General features: G+C 48.7%; 5 protein-coding genes across 13 annotated transcripts; 2 read left to right on the forward strand and 3 right to left on the reverse strand.

The window, feature by feature from the left end:
* Positions 1-1741: 1741 nt before the first annotated feature.
* gabpb2a (GA binding protein transcription factor subunit beta 2a) lies at positions 1742-7992 on the reverse strand. Its single transcript, XM_053862462.1, has 8 exons — positions 7751-7992; positions 6613-6720; positions 4713-4880; positions 4454-4648; positions 4237-4384; positions 3960-4136; positions 3598-3710; positions 1742-2710 (listed from the first exon to the last, which is right to left on the reverse strand). The coding sequence occupies exons 2-8, from the start codon at positions 6718-6720 to the stop codon at positions 2387-2389; spliced, it is 1233 nt and encodes a 410-aa protein (XP_053718437.1). The 5' UTR covers positions 7751-7992; the 3' UTR covers positions 1742-2386.
* Positions 7993-8683: 691 nt separating this feature from the next.
* On the reverse strand, positions 8684-10938 carry mllt11 (MLLT11 transcription factor 7 cofactor). Of its 6 annotated transcripts, none has more exons than XM_053861704.1 (4): positions 10788-10938; positions 9863-9928; positions 9199-9363; positions 8684-9133 (listed from the first exon to the last, which is right to left on the reverse strand). In XM_053861704.1, exons 3-4 carry the CDS (start codon positions 9355-9357, stop codon positions 9038-9040), a joined length of 255 nt encoding a protein of 84 aa, XP_053717679.1. In that variant the 5' UTR covers positions 9358-9363; positions 9863-9928; positions 10788-10938; the 3' UTR covers positions 8684-9037. The 6 variants fall into 6 exon arrangements, with proteins under 6 accessions (XP_053717679.1, XP_053717678.1, XP_053717676.1 ...); XM_053861703.1 differs by lacking the exon at positions 10788-10938 and adding an exon at positions 10591-10644; XM_053861701.1 differs by lacking the exon at positions 10788-10938 and adding an exon at positions 10208-10310 and having other exon boundaries at positions 8684-9130.
* On the forward strand, positions 9937-15364 carry mindy1 (MINDY lysine 48 deubiquitinase 1). 4 transcript variants are annotated; one of them, XM_053861697.1, is made up of 12 exons: positions 9937-10026; positions 11642-11984; positions 12049-12186; positions 12293-12441; positions 12507-12564; positions 12635-12699; positions 13505-13663; positions 13737-13839; positions 13911-14053; positions 14125-14310; positions 14379-14540; positions 14599-15364. In XM_053861697.1, the coding sequence occupies exons 2-12, from the start codon at positions 11753-11755 to the stop codon at positions 14668-14670; spliced, it is 1467 nt and encodes a 488-aa protein (XP_053717672.1). In that variant the 5' UTR covers positions 9937-10026; positions 11642-11752; the 3' UTR covers positions 14671-15364. The 4 variants fall into 4 exon arrangements, with proteins under 4 accessions (XP_053717672.1, XP_053717670.1, XP_053717673.1 ...); XM_053861695.1 differs by lacking the exon at positions 9937-10026 and adding an exon at positions 10472-10728; XM_053861698.1 differs by lacking the exon at positions 9937-10026 and adding an exon at positions 10472-10728 and having other exon boundaries at positions 15082-15362.
* A 618-nt stretch (positions 15365-15982) lies between these two features.
* On the forward strand, positions 15983-23748 carry LOC128756888 (regulating synaptic membrane exocytosis protein 2-like). The gene is made up of 20 exons (XM_053861693.1): positions 15983-16542; positions 16645-16860; positions 16925-17024; positions 17094-17217; positions 17279-17313; positions 18167-18210; positions 18279-18409; positions 18483-18633; positions 18690-18792; positions 18895-19087; positions 19158-19202; positions 19279-19347; positions 19429-20291; positions 20710-20851; positions 20955-21127; positions 21191-21326; positions 21383-21495; positions 21562-21663; positions 21736-21875; positions 21952-23748. The coding sequence occupies exons 2-20, from the start codon at positions 16669-16671 to the stop codon at positions 22132-22134; spliced, it is 3039 nt and encodes a 1012-aa protein (XP_053717668.1). The 5' UTR covers positions 15983-16542; positions 16645-16668; the 3' UTR covers positions 22135-23748.
* Positions 22207-26948, reverse strand: lrp12 (low density lipoprotein receptor-related protein 12). Its single transcript, XM_053861694.1, has 10 exons — positions 26636-26948; positions 26518-26547; positions 26192-26330; positions 25915-26117; positions 25592-25845; positions 25139-25513; positions 24661-24927; positions 24388-24590; positions 24190-24322; positions 22207-23192 (listed from the first exon to the last, which is right to left on the reverse strand). The coding sequence occupies exons 1-10, from the start codon at positions 26697-26699 to the stop codon at positions 22488-22490; spliced, it is 2373 nt and encodes a 790-aa protein (XP_053717669.1). The 5' UTR covers positions 26700-26948; the 3' UTR covers positions 22207-22487.
* Positions 26949-27670: the final 722 nt, after the last annotated feature.

Raw genomic sequence — 27670 nt, forward strand, 5'->3', positions numbered from 1 at the left:
CCAGGAGATTGCGTACCCCACCTTTAACTGCATGCAGCTTCATCTGGTTTGGCGCTCTCCTGAACCGAACCCAACCAGCTGTGATGACCTCATGAGGCGGCCAGATGACTCACGCCAAAAGCTCATGACTCGGAATCTTATCATCCTGATTCACGCTGTCATCTCATCCTCACCAGTTGCGTGTCCTTCGCTTGGGATGAGAAAGCAAACCCTCCCTCACACAACAGGACTCTGACTCTCACTTCCCACGGGGGCCACTCCCTCCTCACGAGCATCAACCCCAGATCTCTGACTCACTTCCAGATGGTCAACAACTCCGCACTTTCACTTCTTCCGAGTTTCAGAGTCTTTGTCTTCTCTGGAAACAAAGCTCATCTGCTACCAGGCCATTTCACTGTCCATCCTTTATAAAACACGTATTATACTTATTATATTATATATTATATATATTATATTATTATATTATAAGTGTTCATCACCACAAGAGGGCGCGCTTTCTCAAACCTTCCTTCTCACAAGCCTGTTCGGCTGCAGGGAATACGAGAAACGGAGCGTTTGGTTGAAGCATAGATCACGACAAAGTTGTTTAGAATAAGCATTTCTTGCGAATAAATATACGAATGACCGCTGTGGGTAAAAAACATCAGTAAAAATGTGTATGTTTTAGATGGTCTTTTCAAGACTAGACGTTTCTGCTGATACAGCAGAGTTTAGATTCGCTATTTTATTTTTGATTTATCTTAAGTTCGACCAAATTTGACAGAATTAAAAAAATATCAAAGAAATTGTTTGGTCAATTAGTGGTTAAGCTTTTATCCTTTTTTTATGTGAATTGAGTAATTTTTAAATTGTTTGTGCAAAGAGAGTCTGTGTCGCCCTCCACACGCCATAAGCTGAAGTGTTCATTTAAGATTTTTTTTTCCACACTTAAGAGACAGCAAGTTGATCCGATCTCAAATGACCCACAGTCTCATAAAATAGAAGCATGGTAGGCTGTTTAAAGCTCAACAAGAGAAAGTAAAATACACGTTTTCACGTCAGCACTGTAACAGATTCAATGTTGGACTAATAGTGATCTAAATTGGATGTTTGCTGTTTTGTTGAAGATTCGTATTTTAATTTGAAAGGCTATTCCGGAAGTATTTTTCAGTAATGTACACTTCGAATTTATGGCAACACTTACCAGAAAAAAAACTTACGAAAAATCATTTGCGTCTAAGTGGCGAACCATTTTCAAGCTTCTATTTTATTTATATTCCACTAAACATGTATCATGTGTGGCACTGCACTATTATTTAACATATTATATTCAGTATTTAGCTCCATGTTGGTGACGGTACCTGTTTTTTTTTCTTGCCTTGTTCTTTGTTGTTCCTTGTTCTGTGCAATTTTGAGCCGTTCTGTCCGTGACTGCCAGCCTCGATTTACAGGAGGGAACCTCCAAAAACCGTCTCAACCAGCTCTGTTTTGTTTTAAAAACCAGGTTAACATTTTGACCATACTCTGTGTTCAGTTTCAGTTTCATTAAGATGACCGTTTACAACATTAAAAGTGGCAAATGGCACTTCATATCGTCAGAAAACAGGTCAGTACACGTATTTTCACCCAGTCAAGTCTTAGCACCATTAAACAAGTCCAGGCTCCATCATTATCACAGGATTATTGTCATAACAAAGCATCTTTGAAGTCATTGTTTTGGCCCTATGTTGTTACTCTATGAGACCTCTGCTCAAACAAATGTGTCTTTACGAAGTCCTCGGTTCAAATCCCGCCCGGCCCGAACCTTCTGCGACTGGCTCACTGAGAGAAGGAACCAAACCCAAACAGAAGCACAGCCGTACGAAAGAAGTCACTTAGTTTATTTACACATTTTGCTTATGAAAACGTACACAAGATTCCGTCGTTACTGCGAAGTTAAAACTCAAGCTTCCACACTCCCCACGTGGCGCTCCAGATCACATGACACACCAGAGTACTGGGCAGAACACGAGGCAGAGAGATATTGCTGTAGTGTTGGACAGGTGGCAAAACCATCGGACCAGATGAGAGGGAGAGAGCGTCAAAATTAAAGGACGTCACATGCATTCCATTAAAAAAACAAAGTACTTTTCAGAAAGTAAAAGAGGAAATAAGAGCTCGGGGGAAGGAAGCGGTGCGCAACGTAACAGACGCCAGGATGTTCGCAGAGGGGAGCTGATGGAAGAGGACAGTAGTTTGGAATGTGACTTGAGCTCACGTGTTCACACATGGTCACAAACAATCCAGCTGGAGACGTTTCCCAGTTTATTCGGATGCTTGTCGCAGACACAATAAAAAAAGAGTTAATGTGAAGGGAAGTCCAGCGCCCCCTGCTGACCGCAGTGGGTCACGGCGCCACCTCTCTGTGTTAGGAGGTGACCTGTGCCGTCTCTGAGCCCGCCTCCACCAGAGTCACCTGGCCCTCCTCCCCCTCCATGATGATGCCCCCCTCCTGCAGGACCACCATTTCCCCGTCCTCCACCTGCCCGCTCTCCTCCTCCTCCTCCTCCTCTTCCTCCCCGCCCACCACCTCCTCGGGGCTGACGGCCGAGGTGCCGTTCTTGACCCGACTCTGGCTCATGGCCTCCAGTTTCATCCGGTACTGCTCCGCCTCCTGCTCCTTCCTCAGCAGCTGCTGGCGGTACTCCTGTGCTTTCCTGTTGGCCTCCTGTAGCTGGCGCTGCAGCAGCTCCTGCGGACACACACGCTCAAATTCAGCCGTACAACCTCGTCATGCACAAACACTCAAGTGTTTAAGTGTGAGTGTCTAGCTCCAGCGTTATTACTTATTATTAACCCGCCAAGCAACTATGGTGCTGCATGTAGTTACCACTTCACGCAAGCAGATGGCGACACCCGTAACTGCAATCTGAGCAACTTCAGCACAGATTTGAGTAAACAGAGACTGAAAACCGCTCCAGGTCTCATCCTCCTCATCAGTGTTGCTTCCAGTGGATCACATCAACAGCTGGATAAGTGATGTAATACACCATGGCTGCCACCGGGTGACGTCATAACATGCAAGTTAGATGGGTGAATGTCCTTGTGACCCAAACTATGGCGCCACTTCTCTTTCACACTGCGCCTTCATCTCAAACCATTTTTTAAGAGTCAAGAAAAAACGATAACCTTTCATTGGGAAAAAAGGTTCTAGCGCCTCGAGGGTGGACAGTGGAGAGATGCTCTGTGTGTGTTCTTGTACTTCTATTTTTGTGAGAACCTGTATGAGTTTTTATCAACAGCCTCATTTTGAGGGTTAAAACTACAAAATGACTTGGTCATTATCACCAGGTTCCAGTTTGGTTCAGAGTCCTGGTTCAGGTGAGCCATGTGTTTTAGAAGGTTTGGTTTAGGGGGAGAGGCTGGGGAAAGGGTGATGGAAATGACGGTCCTCACTTAGCTGGGAAGACAATGGTATTTGTGGGCTTGTTTATTCTTCTTTGTGGGGACCAATTCTTGACAAAACCCAAAAGGGTTATGGCAATGAGAGATCCTCACAATGTCCCCACAAGGATAGAAATTCAAGTGTGTGTGTGTGCTACGCCATTTCCCACATCAGCGTGACCTCATGTGACCCACCGTCTCTCCGGCTTCGCTGTGATTGTTTGTCGCTTCCAGTTTCCGTTTTCTGGAGGGCGGCGCGTCCTCGGTCACCACTTCCTCCGTCACTGTGTTAGCTGGTACTGCTAGCACTGAGGGCACACACAAGAGCAGACCAACGTCAGACTACAAGTGAGTGTATCTGTGTGTGTGTGTGTGGGTTTGTTTATACTGCCTTGTGGGGACCAATTCTTGACAAGGTGTGTATCCGTGTGTGTATATACGTGTGCGTGTGTGTATATATCTGTATGTGTGTGTATGTTTGTATATCTGCGTGTGTATGTTTGTATCTGTATGCGTGTATATATCTGTATGTGTGTGTGTGTGTGTGTGAGTCATACTTTGCTGTCCGTGCTGCATGGTCACAAAAAAGGGCTGAGTCATGCCCCCAGTGGTCTGCAGGTTGCCGTGCTGGTCAGTGACAATAGTAATGACCCTCTGACCCCCTTCGTTGACCACAGCGGCGTGTTGAATGTTGGAGTCCAGGGCGCTGGCAGCCATGGCCTCTTCCGACTCTCCTGAAACACACACACAACACATGCGTGTGTGAGCAAGTCACACTTCCTCGTGCCCACACACACACACACCCCAGATTGTGTGTGCGCCTGACTTGCTCACCTGAGTTGCTCTTAGACAGCAGGTCAGCCAGGTTGACCACACCGCCCTGGATAGCTGGAAGCCCCTGGATGATGAACTGCGGCTGACTGTTGCTGGAGTCCACGTTGACACTCACCTGGTTCATGTTCACCTGGTTCTGCATCCCCTCCTGCAGGAAAAACGAGGCTGAAAACAGCTCCCTCTGGTGGCCGAGCAGCAGAGGTCGGGGGGCACTCACCTGGAGCAGCAACATCAGCTCTGTGTTCTGAATGTCCACTGCGATGTCGAACGCCGTCTTGTCGAACTTGCTGAGTGCATGCACGTCAGCGCCGTGCTTGATGAGCGTCTCCACCACGCCGTGGTGACCGTGTTGTGCCGCCCAATGCAGCGCCGTCATTTTCAGCATGTCTTTGGCGTTGATGTCGGCTCCGTTCTGAGAGGGAACAAGAGTTGACGTCAGCTGCGGGTCTGTCTGCGTGCGACCACGTTCTTCCTACCCGGACGAGCATCTCCACGATGACTGTGTGGCCTTCAGCCGCGGCCATGTGCAGCGGCGTCCGGTCCACTTTCGTGCGCGCGTCTCTGCTGACACCGGCTCGGAGCAGGACGTCTGCGGTGGAGTAGTGGCCGTGCTGCGCCGCCAGGTGGAGCGGAGACGTGCCCAACTGTCAACGTGAGGAACCAGTGAGACCATCACCATGGTAACACCTTGCAACATAACAACTAACATGCCAGAGACTTGAACTCTCCGCTCACTCACGCTGTGTTGCTTCACTCTTGTTTTGCTTGGCAGCGTTGTGACAGAGAGGCTTCAACCAGTTCAGCTTTTAACCAGCAAACCAACATTACATTCATCAGAAATTTGCACTGGCAATTTGGATTTTAAATTTAAGTACAAGGGAAGAAACAAAGTCTAAAAAAAGTTGTTTTTTTAATCTGTTCAGTTTAGAGCAGGGGTGGCCAACGAGTCAGAGGCTACGAGCCACATTGTTTTACTGTGTTGCTGCAAAGAGCCACATCCTACAAACATGTCATGCTGTAAGGCTTCACCTGAACAGCTGGTCACGTGATTTAGTGGCAGTACAACTGTTAAAGCACATCCCTGTGTGTCATAAGGTTGCTGGTTTGTGTCCGGCGTATGTCTCTTGTGCATGTATTTTTCAGATTCATACATTTTACCGTGATCCTCCTCGAAATATCAAGTGGCGTAGATAGAAATAAAAACATTTATTTTACTTATATATTTTTTCACATGGGTCATGCCACCAATAACGTGGCCCTGGTCTGTGTGTGTGAGCATCTCATCTTCATTCTACTGAATAAAACAGACTTCACCACTATCAACGATGAATGAAACATGCCATAAGTTTAGTTTAGGGAATGACAAAGTGAAATGTGGAACTAAGTATGTATAACTATGTTTCAAAGTTAAACGCCAGTCAAACTCTTTGAACAATATTTTGACATTTCATCGGAATAGCTCTTACTTTTTCGTCTTATTTCCTGTATAAACCATCATCTCAAAAGCAACTTGATCAAAATGGTGGCCAGTTTGGCAGCTCATTTGGTGAAGAGTGGCGTGAAACTGGGGAAAGAGCTGCATGAGGGTTGGCCAGGCCTTCGTCAAGAATATTTCAGATCGACATGATTTACTCTGACAGTTTGAAGAACTGGAGAAAGCTGTAAAGAAACTTGTTTTTTTATGACGCACTTATGTATGCTTGACCATGTCCAAAATACTGTTGCCCTCATTTGACCCCTCCATCAATAATGACTTGAGTATTTAGTTACCTTAATGGAAGACTGTGAAAGTGACTTGCAAGTGAGCAGTGAATTTGTAGTTACCTTGACGTCACCCCGGTTCTAAGAACTAGGCATGAGTTTTGCTTTTGATTTTATCAACGTCTGAGTCGGGTAAATAGTAAAACCTGCCAGAACTCAGAACAGGCTTCAGCCAGTCAAACACACACACGACAGAGACCCTATTTGAAGAGACATTGTTCGACATGAAGGAAGTTCAAGTATCACAATATGTTGTGATGGTTGAAACATGAGAGTGAGATTAGACTGTACGGACCCACGGAGAATCTGATTCCGTGAACAGTCTTGCTTTTTATATTTTGATCCTAACTTTCATGTATGACAGATCTACTCAGCTGTTTCATCTGATTCACTTTGAATTTACAGGAATTTGAGCAAAAGGAGTCTCTCAGCATGAGGGTCAACGTTTACTCAAAAAAACACATCCACACATGCTGATCAAAGTGTTAAAACTCAATTCCAGTCGCTCAGTTCGGTCGTTCTTAATTGTACTTTGACAACAAGGATTCAAGTAACTCATTTCTCGATGCCAATGACAACAGTACACCTGACTGACTGACAATTGACAGGACTCACCCAGTCTGTGGTGAAGGGGGCTCCATTCGCCATCAGGTTCCTGACCTCATCGTCTTGACCTTTGCGTGCTGCTTCCAGCAGACGCTTGCCGAGGTCCACCAGCGACATCTGAGGGACAGGGTTTAGAGCCAGAGCGTTGATTGTGGACCAAAACACTGATATAACGGTAGCAGACGTTTGAACTAGAAATCAAACACAGTTTCCACTTCAAGGATGAACCTTAGATGGGGCGGTGATTGGTACCACATAATCCTGTGTACAGTGATGGTCATACTATCATACCTGTCCCTGAATAGCTATATAATAGTTGGACTGTGAGTCTGGATGTTTCATTGGATTGTTGGAGCAAAGATCTTGTGTGAATGTCTGGAGTTTTGCCTCATACGTTTCTAGATTTCCGTTTTGATGATGCCGTGCAATTTCTTTATTGTCTGATTGAACATTCTGATTTTGTAAAAAATAAAAAACAATGTATATTTATAAAGCAGCAGCGTCGGATGTACTGAGTTACTGAAGATCCGTCGATTTGTGGACAAAGTATCAAGTGGCAATTTGTTTTTGTTTTGTTCTGAACGGCAGTTGAAGACTGTTGTTAATAAAACGTTGCGATATAACAAACGTAGACAAGAATTCAAAATCACCAAACACATAAAGAGGCAGGTGACTGGTGGGAAACGTTTGCGATGCTTTATTTCACTTCGCCACAGAACCGAAAGGAGAACTTCAAGAGAAAATCTGAAAATAGCAAGTTAGCACGGCAAGCTAACGGACAGGCCGCGGCCCAGGAGCCATTTTCAGCTTCAGCGACAGAAAAGAGTCCGCCATGTGCCACGTAGACCAGAACCACGACCCGATTCCACCCGAATACAGAAAAACATAGACAGTGTATCCAGTAACACCGACAGGAAGCTGTTTGATATTAAGTTGTTGGTTTTTCCGGGGGAAGTCAGCGAGAAATGTCCTATTTTACACTCGGAGAAAAAACTACTTCCACATCCGGTTAGTTCAGGCGCGCAGTCTAACCGCCTCACTTGGTCTCGGGCAACCAAGTCACGATTCCGGGTTGTTTATCGGTGTGGACTCGCGTGTATTCGCGGATAATATGTCGTTTATTCGTGGGGAGCAGTTCGAAACTTACCGCCTCCAGTTTTGTTTGTTTCGGTGCTGCTCCGCTGGTGTTAGCAACTAGCGGCTAAAACAACAATTCCGTGGCTTGTACCGGCTCGACTCCGTGTCGTTATTCCACTACGGAGAGAAACTGGGCAAAAGAGGCCACTTTGCAGTCAGAAAGTGTGCAGGTTCAACTCCGCTGCTGCATGTCTGGCTCCACGGCTTGTTTTTGCTGTAAGTTAGACTTCGGAGGCTGCAACGCTCCCGGAAGTGGGACATCGCTTCAAAATAAAACCGGAAGCGAACTCAAAGCGATGTTGATGGCCGAGGCTTGGCGCTCATCTGCTGTCAGGTCAGTTTTGCCACTGTTGTTCTCGCAGAAGACGACTGTGATGCCAATGTTCTACTGCAGACTGAAGACAAAGGCACTGATAAGATACCGTTTGGTGTTCAAAAAGTTTGTCTTTTTTGCTTTTCCTTAATATGATTTGGCAAAATCTCAAATGTAGCAATTTAGAGCATTATTTTGTGAGTATTTGTGAGAAACTTTGATTGAATTCCTGAAAGTGTCACATCAAACTACCTCCAACCCCAGTTGTGTAAATCACTCTTGAGTTAAATAAAGGTGGTGTTTGTCACTTCCTCATCCAATCGTGCATCTTTCTTCATTATTTGATGTTCACTGTTTCACTCCTGGAAACAGCAATGACTGGTGCTGCCTTCTTCCTAATAAAAGTCTGACAAAAAAAAAAAAGATTTAGAACCATAATAAGCACAAAACAGAGACAATTCTTGGAATATGTTCCATTATGAGGCAGTGTTCTTTCTTCAAAAACTATTCCAAAGTGGAGGACGCCTTCTGGTTCCTGGGTACAAGCACACAAAAACTTATAGATGAGAGATTCATTCATTTGTTAAGTTAGACAACTTTATTTTTCTATTAAAACATTTAATTCGTTGATGGTGTTATTGTTTGTGTGTAGGGCTCTTCATGGTCGCAGCAAATACCTCAAAATCACGGTTTGACGAAGACAATTTTATTGTGTTTCAAACATTCATGGCGGGTCACTTGTCGCCACTAACTCAGCAAAATGCAAAGCCATCGATGCGAACAGCAGAATGTAAACAAAGCGGGGCTTTAAATGAAACATAGCAAATTTCGTAAGAGACAAAATAGTTTCCCACAGTTACACAGGGTGCATCAATGAAAGATGGTGCGAGTGAGCGCAGCTCAGGACATAAATAAAAGGCACAGAGAAATAAATAAAGTGGAGTGGCATCTGGAACTCAAAGCGGAACATGTGGTTGTGACAGGTCACAGCAGGAGGTTGAGGTCGGCCAGCAGCGCGTCCACGTCTGCGATCGGAGCCCGCCAGTAGTTGAAGGACGTAAACTCAGCTAGCTCGTCCTGCTGGGGGACATTTTGACCCGTCAATCACTCCTTCTCATGGAGCCCTCCCCCCAGACCTCACTCACCTCCTCACTAGTCCTCAGACTGGACTTCTCTTCTTTAGCCTTGCTGCTGCTGCTGGCCGGCGCAATCAGACCCAAGTCCTCCAGCTCAGACAGGTCCAGTTCGGCGATGGGTTGGCGCCAGAACAGGAAGGAGTCATACTGGCTGCTGGATCTCTCCATCGTGCTCTGAGGACGGGACATCAGTTATTCTAAGCGTCCATCACAGCCCGGATACTTTTATTTTGAGTCGCAGAGCGTTTATGGAAACTGGGTCATGGCTGGTTAAAATAAGCCGCTGCTCTCTGGAATTCTCCAGCCGTTTTAAATCTCCTGCTTCTGTCACCAAATCTCGTCGTTTTAGGGCAACTCTGATCCTGGCCTGTATATGTCTGTTTTTTCTTTTTAATTCTAAGACCACCGGCCGGCTCGGATGAGGCGTGGCCCAGAAGCTAGCAGCGACGGCCCAGTTTGATCTCAAAATCACGGTGCAGAAATTAAAACACGGTTTTAACGAAGTGATGCGGGAAGGCGGCGTGATTTCAGCGACGTTTCTGCACCATTTTAATTCAAGAGTGAGCGTATTCACCGGCGTCGGTACCGGGCCAGAATCCCGACCGAGTCTCCTTTCGTCACGCCCCATATAAAGAAATAAACTGTTTAAGGAATCAACATAAAGCTAATATACCTGGTTGGTTCGATGGTCTTTTGTTGATCTGGGTTCGAGTCCGGTCTCAGCTGCGGCAGGTGGATACTATTGGGTGGAACGAGATTCGTCAAGATTATAAAGAAAGCAACGAAGGCGTTTCCGGTCCGTTCTTTCAATATACACGAAAGGCCGGAACTGTCACTGTGAGTTGGGCTATTTGTTTTCTTTTATTTCTAACGCAGAATTTGTAATAACAAAATAGCAACGAAGATATCACTCACTCTACTAAACTCAAAACACCAACGAGCAGTAATATCTTGGCAAAATTTGGAGCGTCCTTTATTGGCGTTTTGAAGCGTGGAAAGTAGTGAAGCTGACGGGAACCTGCACAAGCCTCAAAAAGAAGTGTCGATTTTCAGCGAGCACCTTCTCACGATGCCGGTGAAAGTGTGCTACCCTGTAAACCATATCGTTCTAATATATAGCTTTTATTTTTATCATGAGAATAATGTGTGTGACGTGTGCAAAAACACTGAGTCATAATTGCTGACTGCCGTCTTTGTTGCTGCTGGAGAACGACTTTAGTCTTTGGCTGTGAGCGCCACCTAGAGGAATATAAATACACGTAGCGAGCAGCCTGAATCGTCGCCAGATGCTGAAATTAATTCTAACTCCTTTCGTCCACTGAATTAAACCATCTTATCCGTGTATTACTCCTCAAACGTAGATGGTTACAGCATTTATAAAAACATTTCCTGTCCGCTCACCGGAAGTCGTTTGTAGTCTTCCTGAGTCACGTGATTATTCTCTTCAAAGTCCTTCAGTGTAAAGTCTCAAGAATTCGTTCGCTTTTTTAACTTAATATCGCGGCTTTAATCGCCAAACTAATGGATGTCGCCAGTGAGGTGAGAGAACTGCTTTTGTTGTCACGTCGCAGCGGGCGTTTGAAACGAACGGGACTCACCCGACGTCACTTGTGTGTAGATATGTGTCAAGGCGATGAACATTGGACCGCGCTCGAACCTCGGTGATCGGGTCATTCCGGACGAGTTCGTCAGCTAAAACCTCGTCACCTTTATTTCCCTGTTAACCTATGACAGCAACATCTTTCCCGAAACTGGTTCCGGAGCCAGTCCGACTCGTACTTTCACACTGGTACTGAGCGTTTGACCCATTCTTTCCGCGGTGTCACTTGAAATGATCAATGTACACGTTTGAATATTGCTAATGGCCAGTTTAGTAGTTGTCGGGGTGTGACGTCATAAGCAGTTGTTTGTGTCCCGTGGTGGGCGGAGTCTGCGTGGCAGGTGGAACCGGGAGCTTTTGTGTTGGTACCATTGGAGTCCCGGGTCTGTCTGCAGATATTAGATTGGATTAGATAACACGGCCTCCCGCTACATGAAGTTTCTCCTGTGGGCATTTTGGATGTGGTTTTCGATGACGTCACAGCTCAGGCGAAATTCGCTACCAAATAAAAATGCCGTGTTACCTATTGTAACTTCAGTTCAAGTAAACAATAATAATAAACAATAATCTGTAAAATATACATACAGCAGTCACATATTTCATATGCCCTGTAACATAACATATTAGAAAAAAATAAGGAATATTAGAGGCAATGAAATGGACTAGAAAAACATTACTAATAAAACAATATATACAACAAAGTGCATGACAGACAGAAAATACAAAGAAATGTACTTTTGTTCTTTTTTAAAAACTTAAACTAGTCAGGTAATATTTATGAAAGAAATGTATAACAGGATGTACCCTTTTAAATGAGACAAATCCACTCATAATTTGTTCTCTGTTTGACAGGAAGAGAGCTTGTGATGAACGTCTTTCCATCCTGACCACTTCTCTGGAACTCATGACCAGCAGGCTGCCAACCAGACCAGTGTTGTGATCCAACACCGGTGGCGGTGAATAATGTCCGCACCAGCCGACGACTCGCCCTCCGGTGAAAGCACTGGCAGGGAAGCTCTGGTCACCAAAGAGGGGCCACTGCCTACTGAGGTCCCACAGGAGGAGGTGCCCACTGTAGAGAACACACAAGGTGACTCGGTCAGCGATGAGAAAAAGCTGCCTGCCAAAGACGATGACGAGGGTGAGGATGAGGTCACAGGGGAGGTCGAAGGTGAGGCCGGGGTTGAGCAGCCAGGTGAGTGACAACTGTTCTTAGATAGGAGAGTCATTTTAGAATCGCTCAAGATTACTCTTTACAGAAGTAGAGTCCAGTTCTGTGGAGGAAGGCCAGGACTCTGTGGGATCGATTTTCTGGCTGTCCCCAGTGGAGTCCCCGGTGGAAGTGCTCACCCCTGAACCCTCCCCGGCACCTGAGCTGGACGTCACTGCTGCCGCTGGTGATGTTGTTATTATTGTTATTATTATTATTATTATTATTATTAGTAGTAGTAGTAGTAGTATTAGTCGTAGCAGTATTCTAATTCTGTTCTTGTTTGCTGTCAGGACCCTCAACTGACCAGACCTCCACGCCTGCATATTACATGGTGAAGTGGATCACCTGGAAAGAGAAGAAAACACCCATTGTTACACAGAGCCAGAACGGACCCTGCCCCCTGCTGGCCATCATGAATACTCTCTTCCTGCGATGGAAGGTGAGAAAATAGAAGCCTTGACGCTGACGACGACGACATTTGACCAACGGTGATTGTGTTTTCAGGCAAGTCTTCCAGCCGAGACTGAAGTGGTGTCCTCAGAGGACCTCATGACTCATCTGGGTGAGCTCACCTCCAGTGCCATGGTTGTGGAAACATCACCGGTATGTGTCTCGCTCTGTGTGTCATGTAGGAGAGTGTGTTCTGTCGGTGACCCCAAGAGAAAAGTCGGATGGGATGGACCTGAACTTTCAACAGGTGAGAGTGATAAACACACACGTTTGCTATTTTTGTGAGCACCTCTCATTGCCACAACCCTTTCCCCAGCCTCTCCCCCTGTACCTAACCATCTAAAACACATGGCTCACCAGAACCAGGACTCTGAACCAAACTGAGACCCAGTTAGAATCACCCAGTTGTTTTGAAGACTTCATCCTCAAATTGAGGCCTAACCTTGTGGGGTCCAGCCAAATGTCCCCACAAAATCATGCAATCCTCACAAGGATAGTGTTTTGCCAAGAATTGGTCCCCACAAGTGAGGACTCGTGTTGACATACATTGACATAACTCTTTCCCCAGCCTCTCCCCCTAAACCTAACCATCTAAAACAAATGGCTAAACTTAACCTTTATTTATTAGTGTTAGTTATTTTGTAGTTTAACCCTCAGAATGATGTTTGACGAAGTGAGTGTCCTCACTTTGCAAAAATGTCCTCACTCTATTGATTAAAAACTCATACAGGTTCTCACAAAGATAGAAGTACCTCTCCCCCTAAACATAACCATCCAAAACAAGTGGTTAGCCTTAACCAGGACTCTGAACCGATGGTAAATTTAATTATAATGTGCCGGTTATTTTGAACTTTCAATCCTCAAATTGATGCTTTACCTCGTTGAGACCCGCAAAGCGTCTCCACAAATAGGCCCAAATTGTGAAAGGTCCCCACAAGGTGGTGTGTTTCCAAGAGTATTGCTATCCAAGTTTGCACTCACAAATACGATTTGAAAGTTTGAAAATGAGCTAATGACTTTTTACCCGTGTGTGTGTGTGCGTGCAAGCGCAGAACATCAGTGACGTCATGGCAGTGCTTCCCAAACTGTCGACAGGCCTGGACGTCAATGTCCGCTTCACTGGTGTGGCCGACTTCGAGTACACGCCCGAGTGTATCGTCTTTGACCTACTGAGCATCCCGCTTTACCACGGCTGGCTGGTGGATCCACAGGTTTAAAACACACTCACACTGCCTGTGCTCCCCTTCTTTGGACATGACCGCGGGCGTGTGTGTGTGTGTGAAGAATCCAGAGATGGTGGCATCTGTGGGGACGCTGAGCTACAACCAGTTGGTGGAAAAGATCATTCACTGCAAACACTCTGAAGACAGCAGTCTGGTCAGTGAAGGTAACACACACACACACGCACGTGAGTTTGAAGTGTGACGTAGGTGTGGACCAGGGCTTGTGTGTGTCCAGGTCTGGTGGCGGAGCAGTTCCTGGAGTCCACAGCGACACAGCTGTCATATCACGGCTTGTGCGAACTCAACTCGACGGCGAACGATGAGGAGATATCTGTGTTCTTCAGGAACAACCACTTCAGTACCATGATCAAACACAAGGTGGCGTTCTCCCTCAAAGCAGGCCACTGGGTGTTGAGTGACAACTGAACGTGAGGCGGCGCTCTCCGCAGGGCCACCTGTACCTGCTGGTGACCGACCAGGGCTTCCTGGAGCAGGAGCAGCTGGTGTGGGAGTCGCTGCACAACCTGGAGGGAGACGGCAACTTCTGTGACTGCAACTTCAGACTGTGTCACCCCCCGCAGAGGCTCTCCCCACTCAGCCCGGACCCCACGCTCCGGCAGCAGCAGATCCAGCAGGTGTGAGGCCCTTCCTCAAGGTCGCAGCAGGGGTCGAGGGGAGGAGACTCACCAGGGGTGTGTTGCAGGACTACCTGGTGGCGATGTCCCTGCAGAAGCAGCAAGAACAAGCCCCGGGCAACTTCACGGATCTGGACCTGGCCCGGCAGCTCCAGCAGGAGGAGTACTTACAGCAGCAGCAGCAGCCGCCGCCGCCGCAGCAGCAGCAGCAGCAGAGCTCCTCGCAGCAGGTAACACGCCGCGCTCCGAGCGTCAACAACCGGTCTGTTAACGGTCGCCTGTTTCCAGGCCCGGCCCCCGGCGTCACACCCCCGAGGAGCCAGGACACGCGACAAGGACTCGGACTGTACCTTACTGTAGACGCGCACTCGCACAATACTTATGACATCATCAGTGATGGACTGAACGCCGCATCATTCTCTTCGCTGATGACATCTCGTCCATTACCAGCCTTACGTTCCTTCTTTTTAAAGGGCTATCGCTTTGCTTCCTTTGCCGTGCTGCCAGCTCCCATGTCACATGACCAAAATAATAACAATAAAGTAACTTAACGTATCTTCATGTCAAAAACCAAAGCTGCTTTAGTATTGTCTAAATTATGACCAGTAGCCTCTTTTTCTTAGTGGTCAAATAAAGACTTGACAATAGCGGTGACTCACACCTTTACTGCTCTTTAAAACCTCTTTAAAACTGCTCTTTAAAGGTTCCGCGGCTGCTAGTTCTGCTTGCATCTCTTGGCAGTTAGTGTTAATTCTGTTAATTCTGAATTAGGGTCAAAGACTTCGGAGAAAGAAACGGTGACATCGTGATCCCCGAGGGCATCTGCAGACGTGGCCGGAGCTTCTTCGTCCAGCGTCCTCTTCACGCCAGCAGAACTTCTCAGAGTGACACTAGAAGATCAGGAACAGATGTAAACACCTCAGACACGCCTTCCACTTGCACTAAACAAGCTCTGTTTTAAACTTGAAATGCATTCCACGTCAAAACTGCAAGATCATTTTGAATCTGGCATAAATAAAGCAGTGTGGAGATGAGTGAAGTCTCCTCTTCCTGTTGCTGAATGTTCAGATATGACTAGTCTTCATCTCAGATAATCCTAGTCTGAAGCCGGAACAGCATCACACAAATGAAGTTCTTACCAGGAGGGTCACTCTTCGCCTCTTCAGTCGACGACAGAGTCCTGGAAGTCGTCGGTCGGGCCAGGCGGGGGGCAGGGGTGAGGGGGTGGAGGGGGCGGGCACTAGCTCCGACGGACTCTGCGGTCTGCCGCTGACTCGGACGCAGAGCCGGGCGACGGCTAGGAAGAGGAGGAGGAGGACGCACACTTGAAGCTTCATCGTCTCTGGACAACAAATCCTCTCAGCAGAGCGTCACATAAGGCGATGATGTCACTCATTGACTGGTTTCTCCACCGATCGCAGCTTTCACCTCCAGTCCAAATAAGGATGAAAGGAAACAGCGTTTATGAAATGAAAAAAAATGCTTCTGCAAACTGGAATAAGAAAAATGAGAAGGTGTGCGGAAGTTTTACAGATGGTACAGTTTTCAGGAAGAGTTAAGGCAATATTTTATTTTATTTTATTTTATTTTATTTTATTTTATTTTATTTTATTTTATTTTATTTTATTTTATTTTATTTTATTTTATTTTATTTTTGACAGCACATTATTCCAGAACACTGTCCCAGCTGGTGAGTTCCCCACCGGCCTTGGCAATAAAGTTGTTTCTGATTCTGATTTGCTGATCTGAGCAGCGGGGAAAAGATCAGCTTGGCAACTAACAAACTTGAGATCAGCTCAGAGTGCTGCAGCCCGCTGGACTGAACGTGTCATCGCGGCAGGTTAATTTAAGACGTGTCCTTCTCATCCCTCCCTGTAATCAGATTAACAGATTAGTCACGTGGTTGGAGAAACTTCCAACTGGTCCTGGGTTTGTTTGGAGACTTCGATGGACTGAGAAGAGACTTCCATGTTTGCGGAGGGCTCGAGTCAAAGAGACGGAGTCCTTCCGCTGCGGTGAGAGTGTGGTATTCTGGAGGAGGCGCTTGGTTGCTGGGTGTGAGATAATCCAGGGGAAGTCTGGTGGAACTGGAAGTCACAGATGGATTCTGAGAGACTCTGGGGTCACTCCTCTTTTCAGTGACCTGCTGGGAAGCTTGGAAGACTCGGATGTTCTTCAGGGAATCAGAGCAACATGGTTGGATGATGGACTGCGGCCTCACATAGCTGCCAGGTTCAAAGTTCTATTATTAATTCCTGAAAGCTCGAGAATACAGACATGTATTTGGCTTTAAAAAGCAAGAGTAGTATGTGTTAAATGGGCTTTTTACAATAGTCGCTGCTTCAATTGGTGACTGACATGGACCAGCGGTGGTGGGACGACACATCCTGGACCCGGGAGGCCACGCTAACACCGAGCCCCGCCCCCACCTGCCCGGACTCGGTGTCATGGCAGCCGTCCAGGGACGGTCAGCAACTGATTGGCCGCATCCTGCTGAATAAGAGGTCCAAGAGTGGAGCGGACGACATGGGAGCCCTGCTGGGACTGAAGGTGGGCTCCCGACTGCTCCTGGCGTTGTTCTCCTCAGTGACTGACGGCTGTGTTCTCTGCTCAGGTGATTGGTGGGAGGAGGAGTGAGTGTGGGGCTCTGTGCGCCGTCATCACTCAGGTGAAGCGGGGGAGCGTCGCTGACACGGTGGGCCACCTGAGGCCAGGTGAGACCCCGGACCTGCTCCTCTTGCTTCTACTGGCTTGGATTCAGCTGGTGCGCCTCTGGTTTGCAGGGGACCAGGTGCTGGAGTGGAATGGACACCTTCTCCAAGGTGCCACCTTCAGGCAGGTCTATGACATCATCATGGAATCCAAAGCAGAACCACAGGTGGATCTGCTGGTGTCTCGGCCAATCAGGTGGGACTTTCAGTGACGCATCAAGATGTTCTTTGTTTGATAACACACATGTCTGTTCCAGGTCCCCAATCTCTGCTAATGGCCAGCTTCACTCCAGTAAGTCACACACACACACACACTTATACCACTATATTTGTGGATACAATTCACTGACCATTTCCTCAACCTCTCCCTCTAAACCTAACCATCCAAAACTCGTGGCTCACCTGAACCAGGACTCTGAACCAAACTGAAACCCAGTTATACTGACCCAGTTATTTTGAAGTCTTCATTCTCCAATTGAGGCTTAAATTTGTGGGGTCCAGCCAAATGTCCCCACTAAGTCATGTGGTCCTCACAAGGATAGTGTTTTGTCAAGAATTGGTCCCCATGAGGCCATATCAACAAGCACACACACACACACACACACATTCGTGCATTTCTATCATTGTTCGGAGTTTTGAAGGTTTCTCATCGATATACCCCTTTCCCCAGCCTCTCACGCTAAACCTAACCATCCAAAACATATGGCTCACCTGAACCAGGACTCTGAACCAAGCTGAGACCTGATTGTCATAACCAAGTTATTGTGTAGTTTTAACCCTCCAAATGAGGCTTAACAAAGTGAGGACCTCCTAAAATGTCCTCAATTAAAACTCATACATGTTTTCACAAAGATAGAAGTACAATAACACACACACATATACAGAGCATCGCTCCCCCATCCACCATTGCGGCTCTAGAACCTTGTTTTTTTTACTCAATGAAATATCACTTTTTCAAAATCTTGTCTCTTGTAAATGGTTTTCATCCTCAAATTGAGGCTTAACCATGTGGGGTTCGTCAAATGTCCCCGCAACGTCATACAGGCCTCACAAGGATTGTGTTTTGTCAAGAATTGGTCCCCACAAAGTAGGATATAGAAGCCCACACACACAACTCCAATATGTGTGTGTATGTGTGTGTCCAGATTCTGTCCCTGCCTCAAGAAGAGGACCGGTCTCAAGGATCCAGGTAGGTGTTGTGAAGGTTTAGAAGGCTGCGGGTGATGTTCTTCATTCTTCTATCCTGCTCATCTCCAGATTAAACTCTGGTACCAGACCCCCGGTCATCAGCTTGTCGTCACCATACTCGGTGCCAAAGAGCTACCTGTGCGAGAAGACGAGCGACCGCGGAATCTCTACGTTCAGGTCCAGACGCTGCCCGAGACCAGGTGGATATTTTGTGTTTTCATGACTGAGGTTACCATTTTTGGTTGACCTTGAACTTTTTGGATTTTGTGGCAGTGAACCACGGCGGACCAAGATCGTGAAGAAGTCCTTTGACCCTCGCTGGAACCAAACTTTTATCTTCGGCCCAGTTCATCTCAGAGACTTGACTCTTGAGGTCAGTGTGTGGGACCAGGTTCGAGTCCGAGAGGAGGAGTTCCTCGGAGAGGTGAGGGATATCCGCTAGCTACAAGAGACAAGACAAGTACTAACATGTCGCGGCAGGTTCTCATCCAGATGGACCCGCGCTTGCTGGACGACCAACCGCACTGGTACCAGCTGAAGGACACATCCCACAGACTGGACACAGAGCCCTGGAATATCCACAGTAAGCAAAGCCCAAAGCAATTCACTGGGGTTGCAGGGAAGACTGGAGTCCTTTCTAGAAGTGAACAATATTCACCGACCCGGTTCTGTAATCTTGGTACAGATGTCAAGAGGAGCCGCCTGGGCTCAACCCTGTCAATTCCGGATCAGGTCTTATACTCTGGTCCTGGAAACGATCTCTTGCAAATCGACGATCCGCTGTACCCCTTGTACCGCCAGGACGCCATTCGGCTCCTTCGTGGGTCCAGACTAAGCCGAACCCAATCAGATGCTGGCCGCTACCACAGCCTGGACAGGTAGCTGGCTCAGTCGTGGTTCTGTTTTCCTGATGGGTTCAGCCGCTTAGCTCTGCTTCTCTCGATCCAGGGCGTTTTCCAGGACGGTTCCAGACCCGTATGGACCCTCAGACAGGTAGACGCTGTTCTCAGCAGAACTCCTGCTCCATGTCTTTATTGTTCCTGCAGTAACCACTTGTCTGTTGTCAAAGAGTCCTTTGTGGTTCTGGCTCTGGGACTTGGCCCACACACTTGAGGAGCGGCAGCGTTGAAGACTGCAGGTTCGTCTTGTTTATTCTTATATTGTATCGATTCAGGAAGGGGAAAACATCTGTATCATAATCTCAATCTTCATATCCCAGTTTCAGGTCTTCACCAGAACCATACCCACGGGGCCGCCAGCTACCGAACATTCCTTCCAGATCAACAAGAGTTCCAATCCTCTACTCTCCAAACCCACCAGTGATTCGAATAGAAGGGCCTCCCCCACCTGGACACACCCCACCCCCTTCAGAACCCGCACAAAAAGTCCAGCCCAGTGCCGCAACACCAGTCCAAGCAACACCCTCCGCTTCTTCTCAATTTCAAGTCCCGTCTTGTATTTCAAATTTTGTCAAGGCCCTTAACCCCCTTGCATCACAAGAGCAGACCCCTCCACCCCCATCCACACACGTCCCAGTTGCAACTCGTCCTGCACCCCAAGTTCAAGTACCTACCCCTGCAGTCAACAGGCCATCTCCTCCTACCTCACAAGTTCAAACCACTAGTCCTCCCGCCTCTCAAGTCCATGTACCGCCACCTCCCGCCCCAAAAGTCCAATCTCCCCCAGTCCAAGCAGCGAGTCCCCCTTCCTCACAAATTCACGCCCAACCACCACCTGCCACACAGGACCAGGCGACACCTGCTCCCACCGTTCAAGTTCAAACCGCGACCCTCCCATCCACCCAGGTCCAAAGTCAAACGCCTCCTGCCTCACAAGTCCAACCCCCCCAGACCTCGACTGTGCATGTCCAGGGTCTGCAACCCTCCTCTTCCCAAGCTCAGCTCACTTCAACCCAAAGCCGAGCTGTTCCAACCCCTGCAACTCTCCCCCCGGAACCAGCTCCCGAACCAAGCCCAGCCCCTTCACCTGTGCCTCCACCTGCTGAGGAAGCCGTGCCACAACCCTCAGAGACGGGGCGACGCTCCGTCACATGGGAGGACCAGCAGAAGCATGCAGTCAGTCGTAAGTGTGTGAACACAGCTCACCAAAACATTGAAGCGTCTTCAGCTTCGATCACAGCACTCATTCAATCAGCAAAACATTTTCAAAATATAAATATTTTCAGTGTCGCACTAAGTTTTCACCAATTTCCCCCATTGTGGGATGACCAAAGGAATATATTATCTTTCAAACAAACGTGGCGCAAAGCCATCTTCTGTAACACCCAAGACTATCAAAGGATCTGGACTTGGTGGCGGCCATTCATGTGTGAAAATGATGACGGATGAATCTTGGGATTGTCATCTTGGATCATGTACTGAAAATGAAATGTGAAATAAGGCTTGTACACATTTGCTCAGTTAAATCTAGAACATCCAGTGTGTTTACAGTCATGATGAACCTAAAGGTCATGCCCTTGACTGCTCCCTCTCTGATTCAGTCGAGGGTAAGCAGTCTCCATCTGAGGCAGAGGTTCCGGCAGAGGTGGAGGCGCCCAAAGAAGAGGCGGCAACTGAAGGAGCTACGCTGCAGAAGGGTGAATCAGTGGATGAGGGGGATGAAGAAGAGCCTGAACCGGTCAAGTAAGAGCGACTACACACGGCACCTCTATATTGATGACCTCTACATCCACCTGACCCCTTTTTTTGGGGGGAGTATATATGCTTGATGTGTCTTTCCTTGCAGGCAAACGCCACCGCTAACCAAGGCTGCCAGTGTAAGCGGAGACATCTGCTCACTAAGCCGCAACGACGACGACGATGACGACAAGAAGCGGCGCTCGAGCTTTAGCGCCAAAATGATGGGCATGGTCGGTCTGGGCAAGAAGAGCCAGAGTGCCTCCCAACTGAACCCAGAGGGTGAGTCTGAGCGTGGCAAGCCATGGAGAATCTACAAAGCTTAAAGTCACTTTCTACCTTCAGATGAAGAGAAGAAGAAGAAAGTGGTGCGGCTGCCGGTGCAGAGGAGCATTGAGACAGGGCTGGCCATTGACTTCAAGACTCGTTTCACAAGGCAGCCCAGTCGCGACCCTGATGCCGAAGATCCCAAACCTGGAGCGTGAGTCATGCCAGCAGCAAAGTACTAATGCTTCTGTCTAATGTCCGTCTCTTTAGTCTCATCTTCCCGGCAGTCAAGCTGTCAACAGACAAACAGTTCACTGGCTTTTTGGACGGCTTGGGGCCCGCTCAGATCGCTGGGAGGCAGACGTTGGCTACGCCGGCCATGGGTGAGTCAAAGCCCGAGCAGAAGACCGAGGAACTGTCAGCCGACACTGACCGGCTGTTGACTTCAGGTGACATTCAGATCGGAATGGTTTTCCGGAAAGAACGATTGGACGTGGAGGTTGTGCGGGCCCGAGGTTTGGTGGGAAAACAGGGGAACAAAAACACACCAGGTGAGCCTCGCACATAAACCGACACCCTGTTACCCTTCAACTGTGAAATAAAGTCAGCGTGTTTGTCATCAGCTGCCTACGTCAAAGTTTACCTTTTGGACAATGGCAAGTGTTTGCTAAAGCGTCGTACACGTCTGGCGAGAAAGTCTCTGGATCCTCTTTATCAACAGCAGCTGCAGTTTGAGGAGAATCCAGAGGGAAAGGTGCTACAGGTAACCATGGAAACGCATCTCATGAAACAAGACAACTGCACTTAAACTGATGAGTCACAAGTCGGCTGTGTGTCAGGTGATCGTCTGGGGCGACTACGGACGGATGGACCACAAGTCGTTCATGGGTGCGGCTCAGATCTTGCTGGATGACCTGGACCTGTCCAACATGGTGATTGGCTGGTTCAAGCTTTTTCCCGCCACGTCGCTGGTTGACCCTGCCCTTGCTGCACTTACCAACAAAGAGACTGTGGCAGTTTGAGGCAGCTGGGGAACTGAAGGGTCATGTGACCAACGATCTTACTAGTTAGCCACACGTACAATGCATTGGTCTCCATGACAGCCATTTTATTGAAATGTGACATTGTCATGCAACACAACAACAAAGAAAAACAATAAATAAACACAAGTACACGTACCAAAGCGGACCAGTCCACACAGCTAGCAGTAGCTAGCATGTTAGTTTGAAAGATTCCATTTTTTGTAGGAAAAGTTACAGATATAAGAGTCACATCGGGAACAAACTCTCGCTAGCAGCATGTCTGACCTTGGTTACGAACACGTTTTCCTTGAAATGCAAGCGTCAACCCTCCATCTTTGGAATGCTAGTCGCAGCTAGCAGGCTAGCAACTGCTCGTCGTCCTCTAACTTGGGACCAGAGGCTCGGCAAGACTCGGGGATGAGGGCCGTATGCACGATCCCACAGTGTTCACAAGGACCCCCGCAACGACCACCGTCCTCACGGTGACGAGAGGCATGACCTGCGGAGGTCGGGGGGCGGGGCTCAAGAACAGGTGATGGAGCAGAGTCGGGAATCAACAGTTCCACATCATCTAGGTCCTCTGGAGGCTGGAGACGGGGCCAGGGCTGGTTCTGATCCGGAGCGCTGCGAGTCCAAGGGCGGGCCAGACGCTGCAGGTTCTGGACCAGGCGCTGCAGAGAAGATGTAGACTGAACCTGAGGATCCACTGTTGTGACATCAGAAGGGGGAGGAGTTTGGGGCACAAGCTGATTCCTGGCAGGGACCACGTCAGGCTCGGGTATTGGCAGTGTTTTTGAAGGGAGACCGCCGACAGCTCCCCCGCGCTCTCGCAGAAGCTCCGCCTCTGAATCCGTGTCGTCCGGGCTCGGAGGCGCTGAGCCGCTGCTATTGTCCAGGTCCGCTGACACCAGTGCCAGAGGGGTGGGCCGGCGGGACCGGGAGAAGAGGCGAGGCCACAGGGTGTGGCTGCTGCCCCTGCGACCTGACGACGGCAGGCGGAGCGACGTGAACCCCAGTTGAGAGCGAACTGCCAGGCGCAGATTCTCCAGCACAGATGCCTGCGGAACACAGAAGCGTTAGCATGAGGCACATCAGAGGGGCTTTTCATTCTGCTGACTCTGCTTCGAGACAAAGTGCATTCAGCTCACGAGTCCGACGTGCAAACACAAGCAAGTCGGGTTTTGGCTGCAAACTTGATCCCGGATGCAGAGCTTCACTTTGTCTCGGGAACCCCCCCCACAGGGGGGTGAGCTTCTCACCTCAGGCGACTCGGCGCTAGATGCCAGAAACATGTACAGCGCGACTCCACACAAACATGATAGATGTCGGGCAGTAAAGGGTCTGATCGCTGTCTGGCTGGACAACATCGTTCAAAAACAACTTGACAAACTCCCAGAACACTGAGGTGTGTGGTCGCAGCTGCAGGTGACTGGTGCTGTGGAGGAGTTAATTGAAGATCACTGGACTATTCGCTGATCATTTCTGACGTCTGGATCTGAACTTCACTGACTAAAACCTTCTCAATCCTGAGTAATATTTCTCACTGTGTGCAACGTGTTGTGAGAGCAGCGTGGATCAGTCAAGTGTTGTAAAATAAACATGACAAGAATCTTCCATGTTTAGTTTTGGCTGTGAAACGCCACATTCTGTTTCAGACGTGGCGGAGCTCCGTCAACAGTTAACATCAAAGGTGATGATGACTCGCAGCGTTAAGACGTAACGGAGAAATAAGGCAGTCAAGTCGACGGTGGTAAATAGGTTCGGGCTTGTATCGCACGGCTGATGACGACTTCCTTGAGATGTGCTTCTTCGTGGGTCACAAACCAGCTATTTAGCATATAGCGCCACCAACTGGGAAAAAAACGGACGTCACCTGAGGCGTAGAGGTGCGAGGTTGCACAGCAGGGGGCGAAGCAAACTCACCCAAGACAGAATCGACAGTGTGAAAAGCCCCTGAATCATTTTGATGTATACGTTTCATAACAGATGAGTGTTAATGCATTACCAGAGACATTTTTCAACATATTGAAAAGCATCACAGATCTGAGCAGGTACCTGGCTGCCTGTGCACACTGGAAAATCCTCAACAGGCGGGATCAGGCCCTGGGCAATCAGCTGACCATAAGAAGGCGGGGCTTCCCTTCTTAGTAGCTCTGCCTCCACCCTGGACAACTGCGTCTCGAACGACCTTCAGCGAGAGGTGAGGAGTCAGAGTCTGCGGCTGCAGAGCGCTGAGCAGTTTGTGGGACTCACCTGCGTTCGAAGAGTCGCAGCGAATAGAGCTTGCAGGTGCAGCCCAGCGCCACCACTAACAGGAGGCCACAGACCAGACTGCCGATCACCGCCGCCGTGACCACGCGGGTGGGCACCAAGACAGGACAGTGCTCCTCGTCGCTGCCGTCACCGCAGTCGTCCTGTGCGTCACACACCCAGGACTCAAACACGCAGCGGTTGTTCTGTCGGAAACATGATCATCAAAAACCTGTCCCTGTCTGTCAGTGAACGCTTCAGGTTGTGTCCCGCTACCTTGCAGTGGAAGTTGCCTGGCTGGCAGAAGAAGCAGTTCTTCTCATCCGAGCCGTTGGGGCATCGGTTTTGATAGTTGCACCGGTCCGACCGCGGGTAGCAGGCGCCGCTCCGGGAGCACGGGAACTCGTCTGGCTGGCAGGTGGAGCAGTTGAGCTCATCTCGCCCGTTGGCGCAGTGCCAGAAGCCGTCGCAGCGCTGCTGCTCCGTGTAGCAGCCCCAGCTCCCACCACATGGAACCTCCCAGGGCAGGCAGAACCCGTCCACCTGAGACAGCCAGCAGGCTTTCAGTTAAATGGGATTTGCGGAAAAATGCATCAGAACACAAACACTCTGCTTCTGAGGAGTCGGATCACCGGGCTCGAGCCTGGGTCAGCAGCATAACATTGTACCAATGTCCTTTTGATTCATGGGGATCAGAAAAAAGGAAGGATGGTCAAACCATCTACTCCAGCAAGGTCCTTTAAGCCCCACCCACCTGATATGTGGCGTTGAAGCCTCTGGCTGCGTTGATCTTGTCGGCATAGAAGTGAATCCGCAATCGTCCGGAGGAGGACACCACCTGAACCGGAGTGGTGCGTGAATCGAAGGCCGTGAGGACTCGCAGCAGGCGGCGCGGGTTCTCCTCCAGGCCGTCGTACACCTTCACATAGTCTCCGGCGCCAGTTCCATCCAGTTTGAAGTCAGTAAAGCGCAGCAGGACCCGGCGGCGGTCGCCAGTGTCGATCTGCCAGGTGCAGTCGCTGCCAGGCGGGTACAAATCCGGATAGTTCGGAGATGCGAAGGAGCCAAAGAAGTTCTTCAGACGTTCACCACATGCGGGAACGTCACAGTTAATCTCGTCACCGAGGTCCTGCAGACGTGAAAGAGGTTTAGTGTGGAGGTACGAGAGGTAAGAACTGGGAGAAGAGCTTCTGTAGGGGGTGCTCACCTGGCAGTCTATGGCGCCATCGCAGCGCAGGCTCTGAGGCAGGCAGGTGTAGACGCGGGTGTAGCGGGAAAGACATGGGAACTGGTTTCGTCCACAAGGCTGGAAGGACAGCTGCGGCACATTGTTGCCACATTCTGTCTCGTCTGAATCATCACCGCACTCGTCCATTTTGTTGCAACGCCACCATGATGGAATGCACTTTCCGTTGGCACAGTGGAACTGGTCGGCCTCACAGGTGGACGACTCCACTGGACCTGCAGTAAACCACATTGATTTATCAATACAAACTTCAGAAAAGCAGGAGTTTGTTTTCCTGGACTCACTGGTGATGTAGGACAGACGGAAGCCCTTCCCTGTCAGAGCATTATCCGAGTGAAAGCGGATCCACGCCAGGTTTTGAGAAGACGTGAATGGCAGCGGGAGTGACAGGCCACATAACCGAACGCCAACCGAATCCTGGTCGCTGCTTATCGACAAGAAGTCTGCAGAACAGTGGTGGGAGCGCTGCAGGTCGAAGTCCTGGAAACTACAGAAGGACAAAGAAAGGCGTTCAAGAGGAGGCTGGACAACCAAATGAGCCATCGACTCTGAGGCATTTACCTGATGGTCACGGTGTCGCCAGGCCGACCGCGGATGTTCCAACTGCAGTTCAGGTGAGGAGAATAGAGGAGTGGCCAGCCAGGACTGGTGATGACACCAGTGGGGGATCGCAAAAGCTCCGCACCCCCTTCACCACAAGCTTCAACACACACACAAACACAATATACAGTTTTACCTTTTGAATAACTGACCTCAACTCAGCAAACTGGAGATAACAGACTCTGCTCTATAGGGTGTGATGGGGGTTTATTCAATTCAGATTAATAGCAAGATGTAAAGGAATTTAGAGAAACAAAGAGGTTGGACCATCGAGGGCTGGTACTCACCGTTAGGGACCGCGGACACACAAACGCATCCTGGGAACAAGAAAAAATACATTGAAGCATCGACACGAGTGACAAATAACCGCCGTTATGTTAAATAATCAAATAAGTGAACACGAACCTGCAAGCACGAATATGATTCGGGGGACCAGAGAGCAGCTGAAAATTGCCGGACAGGGAGTCATTGTTCCCGGGGAGGACGCTCAGGACACTCCGCTGTAGCCAGACTAGCTGCTAATAATGCTAACAAAGAAAGCCTCCAAGGACCCGGACAAAAACCGGGACTACGCTCCAGGGGCGAGCCTGGTCTTACCGAGCATAACCGAACCACATCTCAACGGTGGTGTTTGGTTTTTCTTTAATCCCGTCCGCGCGACGACATGTCGAGTGGACGCACTGAGCAGCTGTTAGCAGTTAGCCGTTAGCCACCGAACAACAACAGATGCTGAAGCAAGCTCCGCCCACTCCACGTGACATCACCGGACACAGAGCCGCGGCCAGATAAACAGAGACCACTGCTGGGTGTTAGGCTTCACGTCCGTTTTAGTTCGGTGTATATTACACAAGACCTATTCAAGGTGATCTCAACCCGGAAAATAAAAAAAATAAAATAAAAGGGGCCATTCAACAGGTACTCTCTTAGTTTTCTAAGAGAGATAGATAGATAGATAGATAGATACTTTCTTAATATCCAAAGAGAAATTCCCTAATGACATTATGGCGAAGGAAACGGGTCAAAATGTATTTAAAAACATAGAAAATAACTACATAATAAACTAGTGTCGTGTATTGCAGTCACTCTAGGTAGAATAATTGTTGATTTTATGTGCATGTTGGCTCAGATTTAGGGATTGTGACCCGGGTTGGACAGCATTGAGCTGTCGTACTTCTGAAGAACAGAGCAGCAACAAGACTCAGTTTTGTGGTCACAAATCCACTTTAGCGTGCCACCTCTTCATGACCTGTATGTCTCCAGGACCCAGAGACGTGCAGGTGGGATCAGAGCCGACCCTTCTCACCCTGGTCATGGACTGTTTGTTCCTCTTCCCTCTGGCAGGAGGCTACGGTCCATCCAGACCAGAACCTGCCGTCACAGGAACAGCTTCTTCCCCTCGACCGTCAGACTGTTGAATTCGTGATCAGCCTTTGTTGTTTA

Source organism: Synchiropus splendidus, chromosome 4, assembly GCF_027744825.2.
Source record: "Synchiropus splendidus isolate RoL2022-P1 chromosome 4, RoL_Sspl_1.0, whole genome shotgun sequence".
Lineage (NCBI taxonomy): Eukaryota > Metazoa > Chordata > Actinopteri > Syngnathiformes > Callionymidae > Synchiropus > Synchiropus splendidus.